Raw genomic sequence first — 25,001 nt, 5'->3', positions numbered from 1 at the left:
GTTGATCCACAAATTATAGTTTTTTGGCAATAACAGAGCTCCTTAGAATTTGATATATTGACCCCAAAATGTATAATTGGAGAATAGCAAAATAAGAAACATCCTAAATATCTATATAGTCTTGTGAAAGGTAGTTAAGTATATTATTATTGCAGAATTTTGGACTTTACATTTAAAACCCCTAATTTCCTTTATGATTTCTGAGTGCATCCAACAGTTTCAAGCTCTTCCTCTCCAAAAGAGCACTTTAATAACCATCATGGTTCCAACATTGGCAATTTTTTTCTGACTAATTTAGTAGAATGTCAGGTTAATTCTTCTTCCAGTATTGGTGAACAGGATAACCTGTGGGTAATTATTTTCTCCTTTAAATATATTTCTGTGTTATACAAATATTGGATTTATGTTGTGAAAAGGAAAGTCTGTTGGAGGGCCTCAAAATAAGCTAGAAACAATGTATACAGATTGTTTTATGAAAAGAAATGGCTCCAGATTATCACAGTTGAACACAAACTGCTTGTAGATTGTACACAATAGATATTTGCAAACTAGTAACTGGAAATGCAGCAAGACGCTATACATTTTAGTATGCTTTGTTTTACATATATACTCAATTCTAATGATTGGCCTCCACTGTATCTTTTCTTGGCATCATCGTTTAGCTTTTAATTTCTGCCTGCATATTTTCTACCCTCCTGCTATAAAAAGCTGCTGTTCTAGAATAGCAGAAGACTGCATTGTTTGCCTTAGCAGTGTTGGAGTATATTTGTACCCTGATAGTCCAGGAAATGTATGAGGCAAGGGTTTTCTGTGATATCTTTTATATTAGAACAAGTGTATAGTTGGGGGAACTGTTGGACTAATTTTCAGGCATCAAGTGCCCTTCCTTAGTGGGTGATTCTGTTGGTGGCCAGGATATCCCTGTGGGTTGCTTTAAATGCAGTGGATATCACTTCACACTCCGTGGCCATAGATTCTTGGCTTCAAGGGTGTAGATTTTCAAGAGGTACAACATCAATAGGACTTCCTTTCAAAAGGAAGCTTCAAGACCAATGAGACATTACGCCACCTGTAAGATAACCTCTGCATTTACACACCTACCCTCAAATGAAAGCAAATTTACCAGTCATATTATGGGCATACATTTCTGACAGGAACAGAAGACTTATATATAATATTAGATTGATTGATTGATTGATAGATTTATATAGATGTGTGTGTGTGTGTGTGTGTGTGTGTGTGTGTGTGTAGATCTATCTATCTACACACACACACCCACAGAGATCTATCTATATATATAAAGAAGTCTTCTGTTCCTGTTCTGCATATATATCTATCCATCTACCTCAACTGTAGGAGCTACTGAGAAAGTCCCAGTGCTTTCATAAGAGGAAGCACTCTTGTCATGGAACCTTCTTTTCAGCACCCGTTAGCAGCTGGCAAAAGGGATGATTTCCCCTGCTGCTCAGGTCTTCACTTGCATGACAGAAGGAACCATCCAGTGTATGCAAAGAAGTCCCGTTCCCTTCCTCCCAGCATGGGTGACCCTCATGACTGACAATTCTTACTAGAGGGGGGAGCATATATTACCACCTTCAGATGAAAAGGCTATAGTCATGCAAGGAGACAAAACTTCATATTAAAATGCTGAAGCTTAAGGCAGTACTGAAAGCATGTCAGACAATACCATTGCCATGTTTCACGTTAACAAAAAGATGCAAGGCCTTTGGTCATCATGAGTCCTGGGGCATGAATAAGATGCATCTCTCAGTGGCACACTTCCAAAGTAGACAGCCTTAGCAGGGACATATCCCTGTACCACATGTGGGAAATCCAGAACTTGGTCCTGCAGGTTGTCTTTGCAAATGGGAGAGGGTCCAGAAATTGATCAGTTTGCCATAAATTCCAGCAAGTAATAGAAGTCCTTCTGCATGTGGTAGGGGGAAGGAGGGAGGGAAATTTTAGCACAGGGTCATTTTCCAATGAAGTTCTTGTCCCATGGGTAGGGAAAGTCCAGTAAGCTCTGAACCTAGAACTCGTATCTCTGATGGAGCTACCATCCAAGGCATACCACTCCAGCCTTCCTGGTGGCTATCTTCTTGGCAAGAAGAGTGGGAGAGATCCAAGCATTGATAGTAAATCCTTTCCATATTGTTCTCTATCTAGATAAGATATCTGGTCACTTGCTCCAAGTTTATATCTCAGATTATCACTGAATTCTATTTCTACTACATCTACTCAGCCCACAAGAGAAGGCTGAGAGGGGATCTGGTGGCCTTCAAGCTGGCCAAGGGGGACCAACAAGCTATGGGAGAGTCCCTGTTCCCCCAAGCACTACCGGGAGTAACAAGGAATAATGGCCATAAGTTGACTGAGAGTAGGTTAAGGCTAGATATCAGGAGGCACTACTTCACAGCCAGGGCGGCTAGGAGCTGGAACCAAGTTCCAAGGGAAGTGGTGCTTGCCCCTACCCTGGAGGTCTTCAAAAGGATGCTAGACAGCCACCTAGCCGGGGTCATTTGACCCCAGCACTTGTTCCTGCCCATGGCAGAGTGTCGGACTTGATGATCTGCTCAGGTCCCTTCTGACCCTACCAACTATGAAACTATGCCATCTAAAAAAAATCTTGGACAAACCATACAAAAAGAAAACCCCCTGGCTAACCCCAAACCCCATTGTCACATACCATCCCACACTAGAAGCTATAAGAAGGATCATCAGACAGTTAGAGCGTATACTTGAAGACCGAACCTTGAGAGAAATCTTTCCCCCTCCCTCCCTTTTCTGTGCGAGGCTTTTAAACAACCTCCAAACCCACCCAACTCATCATCAGAAAGAAACTTGCTGCTGATCAACAAATACTAAGTGGAACAGCAGAAGCAAAATGAGTCAACACACCCCACAGTGAAACTATCAGAATCCATGGATCCTATTCATGCCTAGCACTGATTCTGATCTATCAGCCAGTGCACTAAATGCCCTCATGGAAACTATGAGGGTGAAAGTAATTAACAGCTAAACCTCAGAAAAAGCTCTCTCAGAAAAATGAAACACCCAGTCCCCAGCAGGAGAGTGCTTTTTAATAGAACCATCTCTTCATATTACCTCACAGTCCTTTTACTCAAGAGAACCCTACAAAATTCCTTCAAAAGACAGGCCTGGGAACAACAATTTTTAACTTTATTGACCAGGAAAACCATGAACAGTGGTTTTATGGTTCATTACAATTTACTTGCCTCCCTCTGCTAACTTCTCTGGACTTCACATATCATAATAATGCTCTCTGTCTCTTTGAACAGTCTTAATCTTTTATTTAATTACTGCTCCTTACTTGGTTTCTAGCTACTTCTGCTAGCTTCTCTTTGCTCAAGGCTTGCAACCTCTTCCCCTGCTTTAAATGATGATTTTCATTTACATAATGGATTTACACAAAAGTCATTGTTTTATCTGGTATTTAGCTTAGGCTGTAACTAACATCTCTCCCAGTTTCACATTTGGTTCAATACAAGTGAAAAAAACCCCATGCTTCTCGCATGTTCCCTGGTCATCACAGCTACATCATGCCACCAACACTACTATACTGGGACATGGCAGTTGAGAGGAAATGAGGCGTGGAAAAGCAGACAGCCCTTTTATGCCCATAATACAAACCACAGGAAGAGGTGGGGTTCATGCACACCATCTGGATCATGCTAAGGCAAAATAGTCTCAAGCTCAAGGGGCTTGAGATCCATTGTGCGCACACCCAGGGAAATGTGCCTATGCTCAACACATCTTATATAAATCCTGTTTCTGGTAAGGAACTTCTCTTTTTCTTCTCTGATGTTTAAGAATATCTTAAGAGGAAATATTACATGCTTCCCAGCTGAGGGGTAAGCATATTCATCCTACTTGTTTGACAGACCCAAGTTCAATATGTTAAACAAAAAGAGAGTTAACAATATATAAAGCATCAGCTCTCCCACCCTCCTCTCAACTAAGAACTGGGGGAAAAGAAGTTTCAGCTTATTATATTAGACTGCCAGTTAATTTCTCCAATTTCTTTTAGGGAAAAGGTGCTCTAGTCTATGGGAATGAAAACCTCAGAGCCCTAAAATAAAAATCAGTCTGGAAAGAAAGAATTTTAAAAGCACATAGGGAAGGAATTAGAATAAAAATTGTTGGGTTTTTCTGATGGGTTTCCCCTGCAGTTCTCCCTGGATATTTAAAATCAGCTTGTTTCTAAAAAACTATAACTTTTTACAATAAAGCAAAGTCATGTTGGTTGGAAGACAATTGGAGGCTAAAACCCCTGAGAGTCAGTCTCTGGTCCTTCACAGTGAAAGCCTAGGAACATACCATTAAGCTGATACATTTTCTAAACAAATCAAGGCTTCATTTCACCCTCAAGTCATAGATATTGAACTTTTTTTAATTGAGACAACTGGACTACAGTTGATGTAATGGAAAATTTGATAAAATAGGAAAAATATGTTTGACAATATTTCTATTAAAAAGTTCCCATAGAAACAGTCAAGCCTATTAATTACATGCATGTTAAAATGGCCATTCCCAAAGTTTTACTTCCTTTCTAATTTGCAGTTAGTACCTAAATTCATCCTTAGTGTAATATAATTGCTCTCAATAGAAGTTAATGCTTGTGCCACACACTCTTTATTGTGTATTTTGGCAACATTTTAAAGTTAACTACTGTAAACAAAGTTTCCAATCTGAAAGTCCCAATAGTTGATTCTTGAATCCATTCTGTTGGATTAAGTTTTCTCCATCTGCATAGCTGACCTGCCACATTTATATTAATGATTTTTCATTATACAGACTGTAGTGGTGCTTATATTTTCCAGACAAAGACTAAAAGCCTCGTTCTAAAGAAATGCAATCTATGATGATAAAACAGCTGAAGGGTGTTAAGACCATGTTCGCACAGACTGGCTTCTACAAACCTCCTATCACTGTGATTGTTACACTGGACACAGATCTTCCTGATATTCTTGAAGCAATCTGGGATAGTGAAGGACTCATGGGGCAACATTGTGGAGACTCAGAGTATACAGCTACCTGAAGAAGTGTCTCCTGTCCAGAGGAAGAGGAGGAAGAGCCTGGTAGCCTTCTCTAGAATTTGCCACTGGTGTTTGCACTGAAGTAGTGAGGGAGCAAGGACACATGGCAAATAGACAAAATTCAGAAAAGTTATAGAGGAGGGCCTTGAGGCTAAAAAGTTTGAGAACCACTGTTTTAAACCATTGTTTGGGAATGATAATTTTGAATTTCAGTGTTTTTACAATTAGGGGCTGGTTCTTTGTGGTGCTGAGTCTTGACTCCCTGTTATTTCAGTGGGACTCAAGGGCAGACAGCTCTCCCACTTTCTGAGTAAGTGCTCTAACCACTCAGTTAGCTGCATTCCCACCATAGTCATGGATTTCTGGAAGCTACATTTTCATGACTTACACATCTTTATGGCCCTCTCTACATGTTACAGGTGTCACACAATAAACTGGTTAATTGTGCAATTACCTTAAGACCAGTTACACATGCAAAGTAGCTATCATGCCATAAAAAGCTCCAATCAACTATAAAGTTAGACCTTGAAAATGTGTAGTAACTTTATAGAAGTTTGCTATTGAGCTTTAATTTGTACATGTAGCAGAGGCTGATGGGACTTCCATCTGCAGGGGTGAACCAGGCCTGGAAGATCATGGCAGTAATGATCCCCTAGCCCCAGGGGTGCGTGGGGCACCCCCGCAGCTGGAAGTCCCTAAATGGAGGGGCCTCCCAGCCATGGGAGCTTGCTTCTTGCTGGTGCAGAGGGAGTCTGGGATTGGGCTCCCCCTACACCAGCAATGAGGCATGATGGGACCTAATGCTTGATCCCACAATCATGCTGCCTGCTATGCATGTGTGGCATGGCAGGAGGCATGATTATGCATTAGATCCCATCACACCTTTCTTTACCTGCATGTCTAGAGGGAGCCTGTTTATCCAGAATGGGTCTGCCCAACACATCGGCTACTGAACTTGCTCAGTCTGTGTATGCACACTTATGTACACATAGTGCAGAGGTATCAGAATTCCAATCTATAAGTGACAAAAATGCCACTAAAGCAGCCAAAAACCTACCAGTTAGATGCACAAAGGAGAATTAATAGAATTCTACCCAGCCCATTGACAAAAGGAAAAAAGAAAAGGAAGAACATTCACCAGAAAGAGATAGGTATGCATTTAACCACCATAAAAACTTGAGCTAAATTGTATTGTATTGAGATGGCAGTACCATCCCTATTGTGAGTGAGAAAAATTGTTGCACATTAGCATAATATATCAGTGAGTCCTAGGTGTTAGCCAGCCAATCCAGTGGCCCGGCACTGTCTCCTGACAAACAGAAAACAACAAATAAAGGCACCGCACTGGATTGTAGTATTTTGTCTGGGGTATTTTTGTATGAGCCCAAATATGGCCAAAGGTGGAATCTTATTTCTATTTAGGATAAGAAAAATTCAGAATGTAGCACAGAAACTCACTGTATCAGCCCTTCAATTTTCCTTTTGTCAAGTTGTATCAAATATACAGTAGTAAAGATAACAGTTGCATTGTACTGTGAAATCTGTGACAAAAATATGATTAAGTACTAGGGCTGTGTAAAGCTTTGGTCCTTGATTTGATTCAGTGGAGATTCGGCCCAATTCTCCAAATCCGAATCGAATCAGAGAACCCTTTAATCTCTCCAAATCAAATTGGAACCCTCCGAATCGATTCAGAGATTTGGATGTAGAGATGGCTTTAAATGTTTTTTCTACATACCTCTAGGTAGCAGGGGCTAGTGAATGCTGCAATGCAGGGGTGCATGGAGTGTCCCACAGAAGCACAGGGGGCTCCTGGAAGCAGACCTGGAAATGGACCAGAAGCACTTCCAGTCCACTTTTGGGTCTGCTGGGGAGCGCGCGGGGGGCCCCCTGCGCCCTCCCGGCTCAGTGACTGGTGTCTCCTGGGTCTGGGGGGCGGAGTCCCCCTGTGGCCAATCGCTGAGCCAGGGGGGCACAGCGGGGGCCCCCAGCATGCTCCCCAGCACACACACAAGTGGACTGGTCCACTGTAGACCAGTCCACTTCTGGGTTCTCTGCCAGGCACATGGAGGTCCCCCTGTACTCCCCTGGGACACACTATCCGCCCCAGCATCGCACTGATCACAAGCCACACCTGCTACCTCAAGGTATGTAGAAAAACTTTTAAAGCTGTGTCTATGTCTGAATCACTGATTCTCCAAATCAGCATCAAATCCAAATCGAATAGGGCCTGCTTCGCACACCCCTATTAAGTACTCTCTATATAGTAAAGAAAATGTAGAAACATTGAAATAGTCTGCTTGTTCTTGTGTCACACTGAATCAAAGTCATTAATCTAGTTTCACACATTTGGGGTGGAAAAGAGCGTTTCCCCTTTTTAAAATTAGTTTTACAAACTCTGACATCAAACAGTGGTGCGCCTCTTACCTGAAATCATCAAAGCAAACTAATGCTTTCTATGTTGCTGAACTTGCTTTTCCAAAGTATGATTCAGGTCAATGAGAATATAAATACATAAAAGAAATGTAATTGGCCCTGCATATTAACTCACATCCTGTTGTGGATTTTGCTTATCTTCTTTAAACAGTTTATGAATGATTATCAGTGTTGTTGTGTGGTATATTTAAAGAGTCAGTATACAGCTGCCTAACACAGTGATTCTCAACCCACATGATGCAGCATCCTTTAAAGGTGAGAATCCTTTAAAGGTGCCCCTGATATTAGGTGTACAAACACCGACATGTGATTCATAAGACAAACCCAGATATTTGAAATAGGAAGCTATAGTGTTAAAAACAGTCTGACCTGTTGTGGTCTGCCTGAGCTTTTTGCAACAACGACAGCAAAAAAACCTCTGCTAATTTACGTAGTCAAGAAATGTGTGAAAGCTAAGCTAACATTTACAGAAAGGTGTCTTGTATCTAAAAAGGTTGAGAATGCCTGGCCTAACACAACTGTCCTGTACTGAATTCATTTGATAAAGCATGAACAAATGTTAAACACAAAGTAGACATCAGTGAATTTTTTTTACTACTACCATCTTGTTGGTTCTAAGCGTGCCTTTGTTATGTGGACCGTTTTCCAGTGGAGACTAGGTTCAGAGTTCAGTTCATTTAAATTATGACCTAACCCAGATCTGGATCTTCAAAAGAAAAAGCCTGGTAAAACTAATGCCATAGACCCTACACTGCCTTTTAGATTTGGTTTTGGAACTGCTCCAGGAATTTGTAGTCTCTCAGAGGCAGATTTTTACTGGGATAGAAAAGCTGCTTTGTTTCCTTATTTTCCTCCATCTTACATTGAATGTGGTAGACCTGCTTCGTTTTTTTAGGTTTGCATATATGAGAATAAGTTTCATATAGGAAGCTATAGTGTTAAAAACAATCTGACCTGTTGTGGTCTCCCTGAGCTTTTTGCAGCAACAACAACAAAAAAAAAAGCTCTGCTATTTTACATAGTCAAGAAATGAGTGAAAGCTAAGCTAGCATTTACAGAAAGGTGTCTTGTATACTTTTCTGTAAAGTATCATTCGATGAGCTTTAGTTAAAGTGACCCCACCACCATTTTGAAATGCGGGCACACTGAGGCATGGGACACTGTGGGTGCTTTAAGTATATATTATATATTGGCCTTGAATCATAGATTTTCAGAGCATGGTATATATCTCTATCAAAGTAGAATGAATGGCCCGGTGTCAGTGTATTTACATTCCTACTGGCATATAGTAGTAATTTGTTTTGTTAATCAGAAGCATATAGTGCATTAAGAAACTGAGGACTTCTCAGTCTCATTTGGGTGCCTGTAGATATGTGCAGAGGCTGCTCCAGTGCACTGTAATAACAGCGCGTTGGAGCAGACTCGATTAATCGAGTCAGTTGGAGCATGCTAATTAGCGCACTCCAGCAGCCTCTGCGTCTTGTATCTCAGCATCCCTGTGCTTCAGAATGGTGGTGGGAGCACTTTAGCTAAAGCTCATTCAATGAACTTTAGTTAAAGTGCCCCCACCATTTTGAAATGAGGGAACGCTGAGACTTGGGACACGGTGGGTGCTTTAAGTAGAGGAACTCTTGGAGCCGCTTTAATTAAAGTGGCCCCCAGAGCACATGTAAAAATATATATCCCATCCCAAGGTATTTGGTTTATTTATTTTTAATATGGGGAAACAATGTTTTTTCCTTGCCTTGTTCTCAGAAATGGACGAACTACTTTGGCTAAAATTTTGCAAAAGATTACATGGAACCAGTATGGAAAATCCCAATGCAAATGGTTAAAATTTGACAAAGTTATAAACAAATGAAAACGGTCTTATAAGTCTGACAACCTTAATAAGCAGAGTTAACCCCACATATAATATAAATAGCTTGATTCAAGTTCTAAAAACCATTTTAATTAATGCACTGAATGAAACGTGCTAGAAACAGATGTACTCTTAATATGACTCATTTATTCAGTTGGAATGGTTTTTATTCACTTTTCTGGTCGTTATGTTGGGGTTTGTTTTGGGGGGGGTTTTGGAGGGGGACGCGGGGGGGGCAAGTCTGTCCCCAGTTGCTTATTCTCCCCATAGTCTGAACTGGTGTTGCCAGTTTCAAGAAGGGTGGGTTTGGGGGTATCTTCCCCCTGTCCCCTTTTAATTCTTTTTTTAGGTCTCCCATTTGTGTGCCTCAAAGAAAAATAATTTAGTGCATTTTGATTACATAGATTCCTGATACTTCATCAGCTGTAAAATGCAAATTTTGTAACATTCTTTAGTAGGTAGCCTGCCAATCTGGTGTATCCAGACAGTGACCAAACTTGCCTGTATCATCCTATGTATTCATACATGAGAGTGCAAATATAGCACCATCTCCTTTGCCTCTGCAGTAGCCCCCCTTCAAGTCTTCTGCATACAGATTTTCAAGGAAGAAAACAGACCATAACATGGGCCCTTGTTCATCTTGTGGATTCCTGCATGTCAATAGAGTATGGAATAAAGCGAAGTGACCTGGAAAACCTCAACCTTCCCCCACATGCACGGACACACACACTTGCGCATACACACACATCACATGGTCCCAGACCTCCCCCCACACGTGATCCCAACTGCTGTGTGAAACAAGTCAATCATTATTACAATTTTCTGAGCACACAAATTAAAAAAATAGCAAGGGTTAAACTATAGCACAAATTCCTTTGTTGCAAACTGTTGACTAGAGAAGGTTCCTGTTCTTTTGTTTATTTAGCCAGTTGACTCCGGAGCAAATAAATGGCATAGCTTCTTGCTAACACAAAGTAATCTAGGTTTGATCTTAAAGCGTACAACAAAATTGGAACTGCAGGGAATCTTCTTGACTGGATATTTTAACCGCATTTGTTCTTGCAGGGACAAGCTGATCTTCTCAAGTATGCTAAAAATGAGGCATCGGAGAACTTGAAGCAAATCCATTATGCCGCACTTTCATGTGGACTTAATAAACGAGGCACTGAAAACACAGAAATCTCAAAGCCCCGTCGAAGCTTGGAGGCCATACCTGAGAAAGCAGGTGACGAAACTGGAGACTGAGAGAACATTCTGCTCATAATTATGGAGTTTATAACTCTGTGACCAATTGTAGCTGCACAGGCATCTGCTTTGCACTTGTACTCTTGAAAAAAATATTTGGAATTTTTAAAGCACAACTGGAGAAGCTAATTACAATCTGTTGAAACTGTGAATGTACGTAGCAATTCTGCGGGTGAAGGCAATGACATTGTTTAACACAGAAACTATATTGCTGGCCAAAATTTACTGTATATGTATAAAAGATGTCATAACTCAGTAACAGTGTGCTGAAAAGTTCATTGTAGTTCCATACAGAAAACTGCTTTTTCTTAAGGAAAATGAGCTGTGACTTAGGTGAAGGTGGGTTCACAGGTTAGAAGTTGACACGGTGCCTTGATTTTCAAACAGTTAGGTGTGCAAATCCTTGATTTTTTTTTTAATGCACAATTCAGTACATGCTTGTGCTAATCAGATATGTAATTGTACACCTAATTTGTGAAAATCAGGGCCAATAATATAAATCCACAGCTTTTACAGAATGTGTAATTCAGACACACAAGTATTTGGTTTTGAAGTGGTATTGTTTTGTTGTTTTTTATTGTTGAGCCATAATAAATAAGAGAATGTAATTAGACAGTGCTCACTGACTCATCAGTGCACTATAGGAGCGCCATTGCATAAAAGGAAAAATGTGCAATCTGTCTGATAGTCTGTCAGAAGATACATACTTATTCCTGCCTAAGAACTTCTGCAAACGTGTATACATAATGTAAAAGTGACCAAACAGCAAGTAAAATGTTGTAAATAATTTTTCATTTTGTGAAGTGAAGTGCTCACATTAAAAAAAGTTTTATGATATTACTCCCAGACAAGTAAAGCTTTTAACTAAAATTTTAATGTTTTTTATTTTTTGATTTTCAAGTATTTTCTTCCTTACAGAATAGGCAATAACTCATCTAGGTTTGTAAAAAACTTATTGCTGTTACTTTAGTTAAAGGTACAGTGGCTAATATTCTCAAGGTAAAATAGTTATACCAGCCAAGTTTCTTCTCTTAATGCTTCTGATTTGACAATAATGTGAAGTATATCATGCAGTACATAAATTAGAAAATTAAGCATATCCATACAAAAACTAACATGCATTTTTTTCAGCAGGGAGAGATTTTTATTGAGAAATACTGTTTTTTTTAGTTTTAAGGTACATTTACAGCACATTATTTTTTTTAGTTACCAAAACAAGGCCCTGAGCCTGCAGAGTCTGTTGAATTTACCACCAAAAGAGGTGTAATGCATGAGTTGAAGTGGATCATGGGGAGTTTTAACTTGGTGACTGTGCTTTCAGTTCAAATGCCCATGAAACAATAAATCATAAATCCATGCACACCCTATAGTTATCCAATACCAATAAAATTTGCCCCCAAAAAGAGAGAGAAAAGAAAGAGTAAGTCATAAAAAAAGAATCACTCCATTGTGATGTGCTTAAATAAAACAAAAAAGTATAATTAAATACAATATTTGTTTATGTAACATGTTTAACCATTTAACAAAAGGTTTTTGGATTCATTCCTTGAAGGAAAGTTTCTTTTTATACATTATTCATACATAGTCCTGTTCTGTATGTACTATAATGCCTTAAAATGGTTTATACTTGAGAAGATGCATCAAAAGATCACATGGACTTGGAAATCTAAAAGAAGCATGCATATTGCATTCAGAAGAATGAAGTACAGACTTCTGAAATCATAACAGCAGATGCTATTGTTCAGTCTTCATGAGTAAGACCAAATACCAGATGCCAAGTCAAATTGGCAGCAAAGATAGGAGAGGAGATAAGTAGCCTAGAATAGTGGAATAACCTGTTATGGATTACTTAGAAAAGCTGGAAGGTTTCAAGTCAGCAGGGCTGGACAGGATCCATCCTCAAGTACTGAAGGATTTGGCTGAGGTAATTTTGAAGCCATTGAAAACACATGGAAGTTGGGTGAGGTCCTGCATGACTGGAAAAAGGCAAACATAGCGCACATCTTTAAGACAGGGAATAAGGAGAATATGGGGAGTTATAGACCAGTCATATCAGGAAAGATCATGAAGCAAGTCATCAACAAATCTATTTTTAAGCACCTAGAGGAGAACAAGGTGAGCAGGAAAACCAGCATGGATTCATCAAGGGCAAGTCATGCCAGACCAACTTAATTTCCTTTTATGAGAAAGTGATGGGCTCTGAATGGGGGTAGCAGTGGTTGCTATAATAGCTTTTGACACCATTTCCCATGACATTCTCATTAGTAAGCTAAGAATATGTGGATTAGATGAAAGTACAGTAAATCGTCATTTACAGAGTAGTTATCAATGGTTGATGTCCAGTTGGATAGAAGAATCAAGTGGTGTTCCCCAGGGGTCCGTCCTGGATCTGGTATTGCTTAATATTGCAGACAACACCAAACTGGTAGTTGCAGGGGACTCTAGAGAGTAGAGCTAGGATTCAGAATGACCTGGATAAATGGTCTAAAATCAATTGAATTAATTTTAGCAAGTGCAAGATCCTGCACTTAGGCCGAAACAATTGCATGCACAAACACAGACTGGGGAATGATTGGTGAACTTGCAGTATTGCCGAGGAGGACCTAAAGGTTACAATGGACCTTAGGCTGAATAAGCCAACAGTGTGACCTTGTTGCAAAAAAACACGAAAGCACACACTACTAATTGTAGCATTGCTTGCAAATTAAAGGAAGTAATCCTTCCACTCCATTTGGCACTGGGGAGGCCTCCTGTGGAGTAGTACGTCCAGTTCTGGGTGCCACACTTCAACAAAGATGCTGGCTGTTTGGAAAGAATCCAGGAAAGGGCAACAAAAATTATTAGATGTCTGGAAAAGATGCCTCATGAGGACAGGCTGAAAGAACTAAGATTATTTTGTTTGGAGAAGACTGAGGGAGGTTTGATAATGATTTTCAAATATCTGAAGGGTGGTTATAAAGAGGATAGAGACAAATGATTCTCTGTGGCCATGGGAAATGACACTCGGAGTAATAGTCTCAAATTGCAGCAGAGGAGATTTAGGTTGGATATTAGGAAGAACTTTCTTACTGTTAAGTGGCTAAGTGTTGAAACAGCTTATCCAGAGTGGTTATGAAATCTCTATCCTTGGAAATTTTTAACAGGCTAGACAAACACTTGACTGAGATGGTTTAGTCAGGTATGATTCTGCCTTGAGTAGTAGAGTTTGACTAGATGAACTTCTGGGGTCCTGTCTATCTACTTCTCTCTGACTGTGATTGTTAATCAAGGACCCAATTTGTTAATCCATATTTCCTCAATTGTATCTTCTCACCAAAGAGTCTTTTCATCTTAATTTAATTGCCGTTTTATCCTTAACACTTCATTTTCAGGTCATAAAGCAAGACACTGGTGGCTGTTTTCCAAGTATTCAGTACAAGAAAAAAAATCAAATTATAGTTCGCTTTAAATTTACACACTGTTTTTAGCAGTTTTTCTTTCATGTACCATTAAATGCATGAATTGCTTATATAAATTTGAATTGTGATAAATGGTCCCAAAAATAATATTGTTCTTCAATGAACTGCCTTTCTTCTTTTGCTCAGCCCTGGCAAACAGTAGTAAGCAAATTAGGATATTTGTAGAGGCACAGGTCAAATATAGCATCATCCAAAAAGAAAACACTACTGCACTGAGAAAAAGGTCACAAAGACACGATTTGTCATTTAAATGTTGACTGTGTATTTTGTTCAGTAAAAGAACTGAAAGATACGACTAGACCTGCCCAAATTAGGTGTTCATCTAAACTGTGATCTCAGTCTCCAGCTGTTCTCAGGAATCATCAAGGACAGCTGAGAAGGGTATGCAGTACAAATTTTATGGCTCCATAATCCTGGAGACAACCAGCGGCCATTTCATAGTTTAGAGATGCCTCAACAATTGATGGAGCCAGTGGGGGTGTGCTGTGCCTTTGACATGTTGTCTGCACATTGGGCTGAAAGAAGGATGATAGAAGAGCAAATTCAGGAATTGTACAATTCAGGGATTCTCCTGCCCAAAAGGAAGACTTAACTGTAAAAATCAACCCATTTTTTAGTCCTTTTACACCATTTGGATTGCAGAAGTGGAGTTCAGAGTTGAGCTCTACAGTTGAAATCCTGGCTTCGCTGAGTCAGTGGCATAAGCCCAGGGACTTCAGTAGAACTTGGATTTCAGTTTTCTCCTCCTTTCCCTACTCTTCTAATTTCTCTCTTTTTTTGTCTATCAACTCTCAAATACATGCGTTGCAATTTTCAATGTAATAATGGGGTACCCCTTAAAATCTCAAAACCCTGCTGCCTAAGAAAGTACAAAGTGCCTCTTGCTGTATGTGTATGTTTTTTTAAATCTCATGGCTGGCTGCCGTGTTAATTTTTCCTGTTTTAAAGTTGAAGTAGCAGAGACATGATTCAAAACTGTCAGCGTGAAAAATGGAACCAATTTCTAGATGGCTGAAAATGACATCTGTGGTTTCTTAATCAAATGAAACAGTTTGTTTAGAACCAATTCTCCATTCTCCCAGTTTAGAAACTTCTTTCCCTTTGTATGAATTCCCAGTTTTGGTGCACGAATGTTGTTCTATCAATAATACAGATTTTCCCTTGGTGCCTGCAGGAATTGCTGTGTGTTTGATGGCCACCCCTAAATGACCTAAGTATAGCATGGCCATCTGTCATCCAAACTGTAGCCAGTTTTATGTCATAAGTAAATTGAAGTCCAGCATAAAACATTCAGGGATACACTTTCAAAAGGGTAAAAGTATAAAAGAGTAAATATTTACACTCATGAGATTATATATGCATATGTGTAGAGCAGTGGGTCTCCACCTGTTTGTCATAATGTGCCACATTTGCAGCTCTCTATGGTGTAATGTGGGCCACATCCACACAACTTACTTCCAGTTAAAAAATGTTTTGTATCTGTTATTTGACAGTAATGCAGGATGTCACATGGGCTGTAGCCCACAGGCCACAGGTTGAGAACCACAGGTGGAGAAAGAGAGGGGGCATGCATGCATGCAGTAGTCAATCATGTGAAGTCATCCTTGCTGCTCCACAGATATGGCCCTCTTGAGATTTAACATTAAAGTAGGCCTGAAATCATTCATTGAATTTTATAGTTTGAGTGAAAACCTAGTCCGGAAGAAGTTAATGGAGCTCTAGAATTTCATCATATTTCTCCACATTTATCACACTTACTTATTCTGAAGCTACTGAATTTGCTAGGTAAAGTATTTAGCAATTTTGTTTAAAAATTACACATTTGTTCAATCCCCCCCCAACAGCTTCCTGGAGATAAAAGACCAACAGATCTTTCAAATCCCAGCTTTTCTCATACATTTTTCAAATGAATTCTAATACAACAAATTTGAAAATTTTCAAACTGCAAAAAAAACCTTAAGCCATAACATAGCTATAGTCAATTATTCTCAGCAAGGAGAAGGTGACATAACTGCCAAGTTCTGCTGCTGATTTCTGTTTCCAGACAGTGGTAAACTTCTCTTTCTGCTCGTTGACTCTGCTCCCCAGATAGTTAAGGAGAGACACTAAGCAGAAAAGAGGGGTGGGCAGGGATACAGCAGAAAAACAGGAAATGAAAAGAGGACAGAAGGTCAGGAGGAGACAGCATTCAAAGCCACTGGGTAACCTCAAAGACACAGGGGAACAGCAGCAACAACAGAGGGACACAAGAGGAGACTGTGGGTGGGCAGAAGATTTTGTGCAGAGAAGTAGGGGTGCTACAGGGAGCCTGGAGCTAAGGATAGCTTATTTCCTCCACACCAACATATAAGAGCTTGGGGCTCCCTCGCTGCTAATACCTTGGCTTCCTGAGGCAATAAATCTGTAGCATCATGAGGATCCATGGTGAAGTAATGCACTGGACAGCACTGTCAGGAGAACAAAAGAGCCAAGATAACAGGCCTGAGGGATCCCATCAAGGGTTGATGTCATCACAGACAGCACTTCCCTTCCCAAACTTCTCCAGTCCAAGTGCTTGGCAAAAGAAAAGATAGGAGGCAAAAAATGATGTAAGGAGGTGAAAAGCAGAGTTTTGTGAGGTGTACAATTGGCAGAGGGGCCATTGAGCTGCAGTGAGAAAATCACTGATAGGTCAGGAGGAGCTGTGCTCTCCGGATGCTCTGTTCATAAAAACCTTCTCTCTGGGTAAAACTTAAGTTTATCCTGGGAGCTGAGCAGGTTTTTAGAGTTTAAATACGAATGTGCAAAGGGGCTTTTGGATAGGCAGAGTAGTTTCTCTGTTGCTTGCAGTGGTAGGACATTTTTGGGGCAATCATAGTTGTTAGTCACCAGGATTCTAGAAGAGGAGACAGGATGGTCTTAGAGATATATGGCCTTATGCTGGGAGCTGCAGTTTGTTTCTGACTTTGCCATTTTGCTATTCACTTAACCTTTCTACCCCTTTATGCCTTGGCTCCTCCATTGGCAAAATGGAGATGATTATATTTCCTTTGTAAAGCACTTTAGGATCTACAGATAAAATATGCTATGTAACTGGGTAAATACACATGCATGAACCAACCCCAAGCACCCTACCTATAAGGGTGATATGGATTAAACAAATTACACAGCATTGGAATTAAACTCTCTCTAGAATACAGCCAATTTTTTTGGTCCTTTGAATGTTCACTCAAAAAAGATTTCACAGGATGTTGTTTTGCAAAGTGCACTGCATCCTGGAGCTTTTTTTCCCATTGATGTGTGCTGCTCATAGTGAGATATGTTACTAATTGGCTCATTAGTACAGGTTTTAAAATATGAGCCAAACCAAATGGATTGAGCTGTGGCAAATAAGTTCTGGGCTTCCAAGTACTGATGATGTCAGTATTGTAATCTTGTGTACTTGTTGCCTCTGCTGTGTAGCAGCAAATAAAAATGTTTACGTTCTCAGCACGGTGGTTGCGGGTCATAGCAACCTCGACACTTCTTCCACTTTGGAAGTTCTTCCTTTAGAACCAAAAAATCTAAGGGCCTCAGGCCCATGATTCAGATCCACATTTCAAATCCTAAATATCAGAGTTGTTAAGATTTGGGGTTGTACTGACCTCTAAGCATATTTAATTTCTAAATCACCAAAATATTAAGAAAGGGCTCATACCACAGACATCATTTCATCAAGACTATGACATGCCAATACTTAACATTTTGTCATATTTATTGAAAAGTAAGTTGAAATTTCCCTGGATGAAGAAATGACACTACTTGCAAGGCTAGGAATCTTTCTGTTACATAGGAAACTAGCCTTTTCCATCCACATGTCTCCTCCTGACAGGAACGGTTTGTCAGCACTGCATCCTTCTTTCTAAAGATCCATCTACTACTGCAGGGAGGTAGAATATGTTGCCCATAATATGCTCTGAAGACCCTACTAAGATGGAACTTTTTGTTTTTACATGAATTTTCCCACTGAAATTTTAAAAGCCTTCTATTTGCTTTTACAAATTAGCCAAACGCAATAAGAACCAGAATATAGTTATGAAATAAATGAAAACTGGCAAGCTTCAGGAAAGTTTATATAAAGCAGTACAGGATCAAAAAGAAAGCAAGGATCACATATCTCTGATCAGTGATCCAAAACAAATCCTTGAAAGCAATTGCACTGATCAGCCAACTAGGCACCATTATAAGCAGGCTTTCCCATATGATTTTAGCAACCAGTAGACCATAAGAGTCAGTAGAACTGGCAGAATACTAGACTGCTAGGCTTAGTGACTATGTATGGCTAGGACAAATGGATGTTGTATTTTCTCCTGGATAAATTAAGCCTGTGATTATCCCACAAGAAAAATATCCTGAAATCGATGCATACACACATCACCCTAACCAGGTTGTAGTGAGCACCTGAATGCAGTGCTGCTTTACTTTGCAGTGCCATTGATTCAACACTGCAATAACTGTAGAAACATACTTTGCAATAACCCAGGATGAGCTGTTACCTACCTCTTATCCAGAAATTTTTTTTAGTATTTATCCTGGGACAATGGGCATAGACATTTGTATGATTGCACTCTGTTCCAGAATAAAATATTTTGCCCTTGCGATAAATCTGACTTCTGTTTGCAGGCTACCAAATATTACTTTGCAGCTCTGATAGTCCCCAGGTTACCAGAATTCAAAATGCACATCAGGCCCATGGCAATAAAAGGACCAGCCTGGACACATGCTGAATCTCTTCTATGCTGATGAAAGTGCCTATTTGAAGAGTACTCGTAACTCACAGGAATAACTTTGCTGTGCTTTTATCACACTTAGTCAGGACTGGGTCTAGAGATCTTTGACCTCGAACAGGAGAAATATTTGGCCCATGTAGTGTATGGCCCATGGCTGAGAGTGCCTTTACATATGCTCTAGGGTGGGAAGGGGAAGGGGGCCCTTTAATTAAAGCAGCTGTTAGGAGCTGCTCCAATTAAAGCGCACGCAGCATCTCATGTATTCAATGTCCTGCACTTCAGTACGGCAGCCAGGGCACTTTAACTAAAGCCCGTTTGATGAGCTTTAGCACACATCGGAGCAGGCATTCGTGCCCTGGGTTCCCTTCCTTCAGGAACTTGGATGGGAAACTGTACCAGGGCCTTGGGTATTATAAGTTGCTAAATGGCAACTTCAGAAGACTGACTTCTAAAGTATGAGATCTCAACATTGCAAAGCATTCCACACCTAAAATAACTCACCATTAACTGATAATGCACCATCTGCACTGCAGTGTTCTGGTAACATCTTTCTTGGCAAACTCTCGCAAAAGAAAATGTGTTTTCTTCACATGATTTAAGTTCTTACATCTGTTCTCTGTTGCAGCTGAACACCTGGGGGAAAAAAAAGACTATATTAATACTTTTATATTTGATTTTTATTTTTATTTTTTTGGTGTCTCAGACTCATTAGAAGGACAAGTTACATATCTTGACCTACTATAGGCAAGTTCCAATAAATGTTATGTTCCACAACTGAATATAAAAAGGATATACCCTCTTTTAATGTTTATAACATAGTCAACACAATATAATGGAACATGATCCAAACATGATCCAAAAAACAAACTTCATGAGAGTTATTGAGTTCTCTCTGTTACAAGTAATCTCTTTTCATACAATGTAGCTGAACACAGTTTTAGCATTTAAAGCAGCTGTACATTTTCTCTACAATTCTTGAAAGTGTGCATTGATTCCACCTGCACTTATATCTGTGTTAATCTTATTCAAGCCCTCCTGTTCTACCTCAAATGCTGCCATAAGGTACACCTCTTTCTTGTAATATTTTCCAAAGAACCAGACCAGAAGATAAAAAAATCTATGCTCCAAAATAACAGTCACTGACTCAACCTCAAGCAAAACACAAAGTAGATACCATGGTCTGATGAGTGAAGATTGCACATAGCAGGTGAACAGTCCATCCCCGTTCACTTCTTACTGTTCTTATATTCCATGTAACCTTGTACCACCATGGGCTGCTGCTTGTGATGCAGTCCCCAACGTGGGCTGCATCCCTGCGCTCCCCAGTGATCAGGAGATGCTGCAAGGGGAATAGATAAATAAAATCAGGTGCTAGAACCTGGGGATGCCTCCTTTGCTGCAACAGCAAGAATAAACTGAATGTGATAGGCGATATGCCCCTGGAGATGCCTCCTCTGCTGCTGTGGGTGCAGCTTGCTGATTTCTGCAGTTGCTGCAGGCCAGATCCAGTCTCTTCACATGTTGCCTAACCCTGGCATAGAACAATCAGTGACAGCCAACCTTTTGGGTGGACGTGCCACAAGCTAAGCCCACCCCCTCTTCTTCCCAAGTGTCACTGGTCCTTTCCCCCTAGACTCTAGAGCTTGTGCTCTGGGGTCCCAAGATGGAGGGCAGGGAGGATATTTGAGCCTCAGGCTGTAGCTGCATGGAGCAGAATATCACTACAAGAGAAGATGTAACCACCAAAAGCCAATTTAACTCTTTGCTGGCCCTGCAACTGCTGTTATTTTATATAATGGGCGAGGATTCAGAGCCCTGAATTCAGCAGCAGCCCCAGGAGCAGGAGAGGGTTGGGCAGGCTCTTGGTAGTGACGCTTGACACCTCTCACAGCAGCATTCTGCCCCTGCCCTGCCTCCATTCTGGCGCCTGCCTTTTACTGAGAGCCCAGGACGCACCTGCCACACATTGTAGCTGCCTATGCCACTTGTGGCACATGTGGTACAGGTTGGCCACTCTGGGGTTAGATAAATACCTACAGGCACTGCCAACCCTTCCTCAGATTCAGGAGCATCTGAGTTTTCATTTGATATGTCAGTGCTCTTATAGACTCACCCGGTTGCAAAGGCACTTCAGAAGGGCATAATAAGGCCTTATAGTTTCACCAGAAGTAGGGAACATTCATCCAGGCTGAAGTCAATGTTCAGCACCTCAGGAAGTCAGGCCTGAATGCCTTACATTTTATAAGGTTACATTTTATAAAGAGCTTGACAGTCACTGTAGTCTCTCTAGGCTGTATGTTCTACCACTCCTTGGCTTCTAAAATGTAAGTAAATGGGGAAGTGATTAAATGAAATTAAAAGGTGGAAAATGCAAAAATCAGCATTATTAAAACACACTGTAGACTCATTGCCACAGGAATCATTGCCGCCTAAGCCAAAAAACTGCAAGCTTTATAAAAGGTCTCAGATGCTTCTATGGATAACAATACCATAGAGGTGTAACAGCTAATGCTAATATGGGAAGAGAAATTTAGTGTCATGGGAAGTTTCTTGCATCATTTTCTGATGCACTGGTGCTAACCAGTGTCAGAGACAGGTCATTAGGCTAGCTAGACCACACATGTATAGCCATATACAATTCTTATCTTGCATTTTTAAATTTGAAATTAATTTTAACCTGTTGTAAGTCTCTGACATTACCAGTGATTTTAACCTACTGCAAGAACTGTACGTACATGTAGCTTTACTCTGTTCTGTACCACTAAAACTATTGAAGACACTCATCTGAAAATCTGTGAGCTGAATCAGGTTCCCCAGGTTTCACAAGATTTCAGTAACTCACCCCTTCTTGATGGGACCAAGACCAATTCCAGGTGACCAGAATTAAAGTGGTTCTTTCTTATGCAACTTCTGCAGAATCCGATTCCAACGGAAAATGGGAGTTTTCAGCTGTACAACTCAACATCTATGCCCAGAAGTCTGAGGAACCCAATAACAGAAAAGTATTTTTGCTTTAGCAGTACAGCTGGTGCCTATTACATATATATGCAAAAAGGCTTCAGGTCTGATAGACAAATTTAAAGGCAGCTGTAGACAGCTCTCATTTGATCTCCTAGAAAAGACAGGCCCACAGACTTGTATTCAAAATCTCTGTAGGGTGTATTGGCTTTGAAGAAGATCAAGAGACCAATGTGAGCGTTCAGACAAATCTTGTGGCAGTGGGAGCCAATCTTTTTGGCAGGTGTGCCACAAATTAAGCCCCACTCCCTCCCTCCAGAGCGCCACTCCAGTCCCCTTCTCCAGCACAACCTGATGCTCTGTTTTCAGCTCCCTGCCCACTCTGCCACCATGATGCCTATTGGCTGCCTGTGCCATTTGTGGCGCATGAGCTGCAGGATGGAAACCCTTGCCTTAGGAGTTCTGGAGCCTAGAAACTCCCCACATCAAGCCAACTTGTCATGACAGTACTACTTGACCCTAACATCAGCATGACAATAGGTTTGTCCTTTATGGTACCCTTCCAAGTGCAGCATGGCTAGCTTTGTTAGATATTCTAGCGCAGTCTTTTTTCAGGTATGAAAGGGCCTTGTACCTCCCTGTTTTCCCAGTGATCTTTTTTACCTTTGTAGACCTGTATTCTCTATAGTTAAGGTGCAGGAAACAGGAGTAAGAACTATTAAGCTACCACTTCTGCTCCTTTTGTGTGTAGAACCCCTGTCTAACCAAAAAATACTGGAAAGCCCGTATTTAGTCTACCTATTGGATTCGCCTCACAGAAGCTGTCAAGGAGTTCAGATTGTTTTTTCCGGTCTCCAGTAGGCAATCCTGCCCTCTCAGGAAACAAGCCTGGATGTCAAATCAAGCCTCCAGGTAAATCAGGTTCAAGGAGAGTGGAAGAGATCATTGTAGCAGACTGATATGACAAAGGCATCCTTGATGAATGAAGTCCTGTATTCTAACTGGGTTCTAGGTTCTCTAGCTATGAAGGGGAGCCTGAAACAGCTCATCTATAGTTATGACTACTTTTCAAAAGGTTATGAAACCCCTTTTCTAAGGGGTTTATGTACACAGGTTTGGGAATCTCTTCTAAGCTGGAAGAGCATAATCATAAAGGGAAGACACGTGAAGGTCTCGTCTTCATAGAAATTGTTCTGACTTCACTATCCTGAGGACAGGCTTCAAGGACTCTGAGTAAAACAGGCTTTCCTGAAAGACATGTTTAAACTCCTAGATTCCTAGAAGCTCTGCACCCCGCACAGCCTGAAAAAAATGGGGCAGGCCCTTAATTAGCAAATCCAATGAAGTCTTCATGGTTATTGCTGATGTGGGAGAGTATATTGTTGATCAACAGGAGGAGATGAAGTATTTTGGAGCAGCGGGAACTGAAAAAGTGCTGAATATGTAGAAGTGAAGGTGTGACTACAGCTTCCCTTTTTTGAACACCGGGGCAAGCCAAAGAAGAAACTAGTTGTGAGAGAGGACTGAAGGAAACTCCAGGGACAAACCCTATGTTATCATGTTCAATAAAGAATAGACTCAACACCTGCAAAAAGTTGCAAATATACTCCACCTAGCAAGGTACTAGTGTTGGCTGAAACAAGAAGAGCCGTAAGAGTGGTTATGTCTACTGGGAAACATAAAATAAGGTATTATTCTATTCTCTAAGGGCCAAGTAACAATGCAACAGACTTGTTTTTCTCTTGGCTAATTGAAGGACTTACTCCACCTAAATACTAAGAAGTTTTTTGAACTCCAAGAATTGATTACAGCCCTAGCTAGTAAACCCTTTCCCCACCTACATATAAGAACATTAGCATCCTACAGCCCTTGAACAGTTACTTAACTTTTCACATCTAGAAAGAGTGAATTCTCTCTCAACTCCCATACTATGCACTGAAGAGTGCAGTGTAAGTCAAATGGCATGCAAGGGATCAACACGGATCCTTAAATAGTTTGGAAGGAGATTTAATAGCATGCACTCTTAACTGGTATTCTGGACATAAAATGAACAAAGTGTACAAGAAAATGGAAAAAACCTAAAGATTTCTTACAACTGTTCCATATGCACACAACAAAGGCAACTGACAGGCGTGAGGGCTAGTCTTACAGTCTACAGTGCAACATGTCATGTCAAAACATGCCTTTACTTATGGCTTCAATCCAGCTATTTATTTCAGAAAAGGCAAAGGTGCTAAAACGAAACTATCTTTCTTGTTTTCAAAACACTGGAGCTACAGCAAGAATGTAGATGAAGGCAAAGAAAAAGAAAATCATGATACATGTTGAAATTAAACAACAGCTTTGGCCTGGGTCATTCTAGTCATTTCAGACTGAATATGGAGAAAAATAAGCCCTTTTATAGTAATTGGTTCTGCTGCTGTATTTATCCCCAATTTTCTGAACTGTCAAGCCTCATTTCTTCTGTTATTTGGATTGACAATCCTCTCAATAGTGGTTCTCATTATGACTTGAAGGACACTAGGGCCTAGTTTCACTGGGGAAGCACAGAACAAGTGAAACATAGGCTGCTATTACTTTGTCCATAGTATTCTGTAATGCTGATAATGATATTGGGTTCCTCTGCGCACATTGGTAATTTGCTAGACAGGGCAATTGACAGAGCTGTTATTCATCGGTCGTAGTCTTGGGTGTAATAGACTCTGTCAATGTGGCAAATCCCAGTGTAAATGATTTGGATTAAACAAACTGGAGAGGATTGCAAAGGTCCAGCTGCTGCTTTCATATATTCTAATGAAGGCACATGGAATAATAATAAACTCAGGACTACAGAGGGACAGAAGAAGTTGTTAAAAGGGGAGGGACATTCATTAAAACACGTTTGGTAGGCAGGGTTTTCTTTGTACTTGTCAGTCAATATCTGAAATGAAATCCTTCACAGAATTCATTTACTTCATTACCAATTCACTATAAAAAAAAAAAAGGTTGTGTTTCTAGTGAGCCTTTTATCCTTTAATTAAATTTTCCTGTTATTGATGCTCTCATAATAAAGGTTACATTTGAATGGAATTTACATTAACATGACATTTAAAATCACACAGAAATGTTGTGCAAAGTCGTTGCATGCAAAAGTGGTATTAACTGCCTATCATTTTCTAATAAATTTTCTGCACTATTAATCATCATCTTTTTTTTTTTTTTTTTAATCCTCAGTTTATCTGGTGTTGTGACATTTTAT

The 25,001-nt window shown here is 40.3% G+C and overlaps 1 protein-coding gene and 1 long non-coding RNA gene across 4 annotated transcripts in view; one reads left to right on the top strand and one right to left on the bottom strand.

The window, feature by feature from the left end:
- Positions 1–11,210, top strand: part of PLCL2 (phospholipase C like 2) — a 193,920-nt gene extending 182,710 nt beyond the window's left edge. For both annotated transcript variants that reach the window (XM_019497972.2, XM_059728872.1), the window contains one exon: positions 10,420–11,210. In XM_019497972.2, the coding sequence (XP_019353517.2) occupies positions 10,420–10,599 (180 nt within the window). In that variant the 3' untranslated portion in view covers positions 10,600–11,210. The remainder of the gene's footprint in view (positions 1–10,419) is intronic.
- Positions 1–25,001, bottom strand: part of LOC109285818 (uncharacterized) — a 108,846-nt gene that overhangs the window by 43,130 nt on the left and 40,715 nt on the right. Inside the window, exons 2-6 of one of the 2 annotated variants that reach the window (XR_002093678.2) lie at positions 21,648–21,784; positions 20,919–21,122; positions 19,980–20,144; positions 19,307–19,438; positions 12,076–16,610 (exon numbers count right to left, since the gene is read on the bottom strand). This is a non-coding gene — a long non-coding RNA (uncharacterized LOC109285818). Of the gene's footprint in view, positions 1–12,075; positions 16,611–19,306; positions 19,439–19,979; positions 20,145–20,918; positions 21,123–21,647; positions 21,785–25,001 lie in introns of those variants that run through there. The other variant, XR_009462598.1, reaches the window with a different exon arrangement.

This window comes from Alligator mississippiensis, chromosome 5 (genome assembly GCF_030867095.1).
Source record: "Alligator mississippiensis isolate rAllMis1 chromosome 5, rAllMis1, whole genome shotgun sequence".
Lineage (NCBI taxonomy): Eukaryota > Metazoa > Chordata > Crocodylia > Alligatoridae > Alligator > Alligator mississippiensis.
This window is presented reverse-complemented; position numbering and strand designations above follow the sequence as displayed.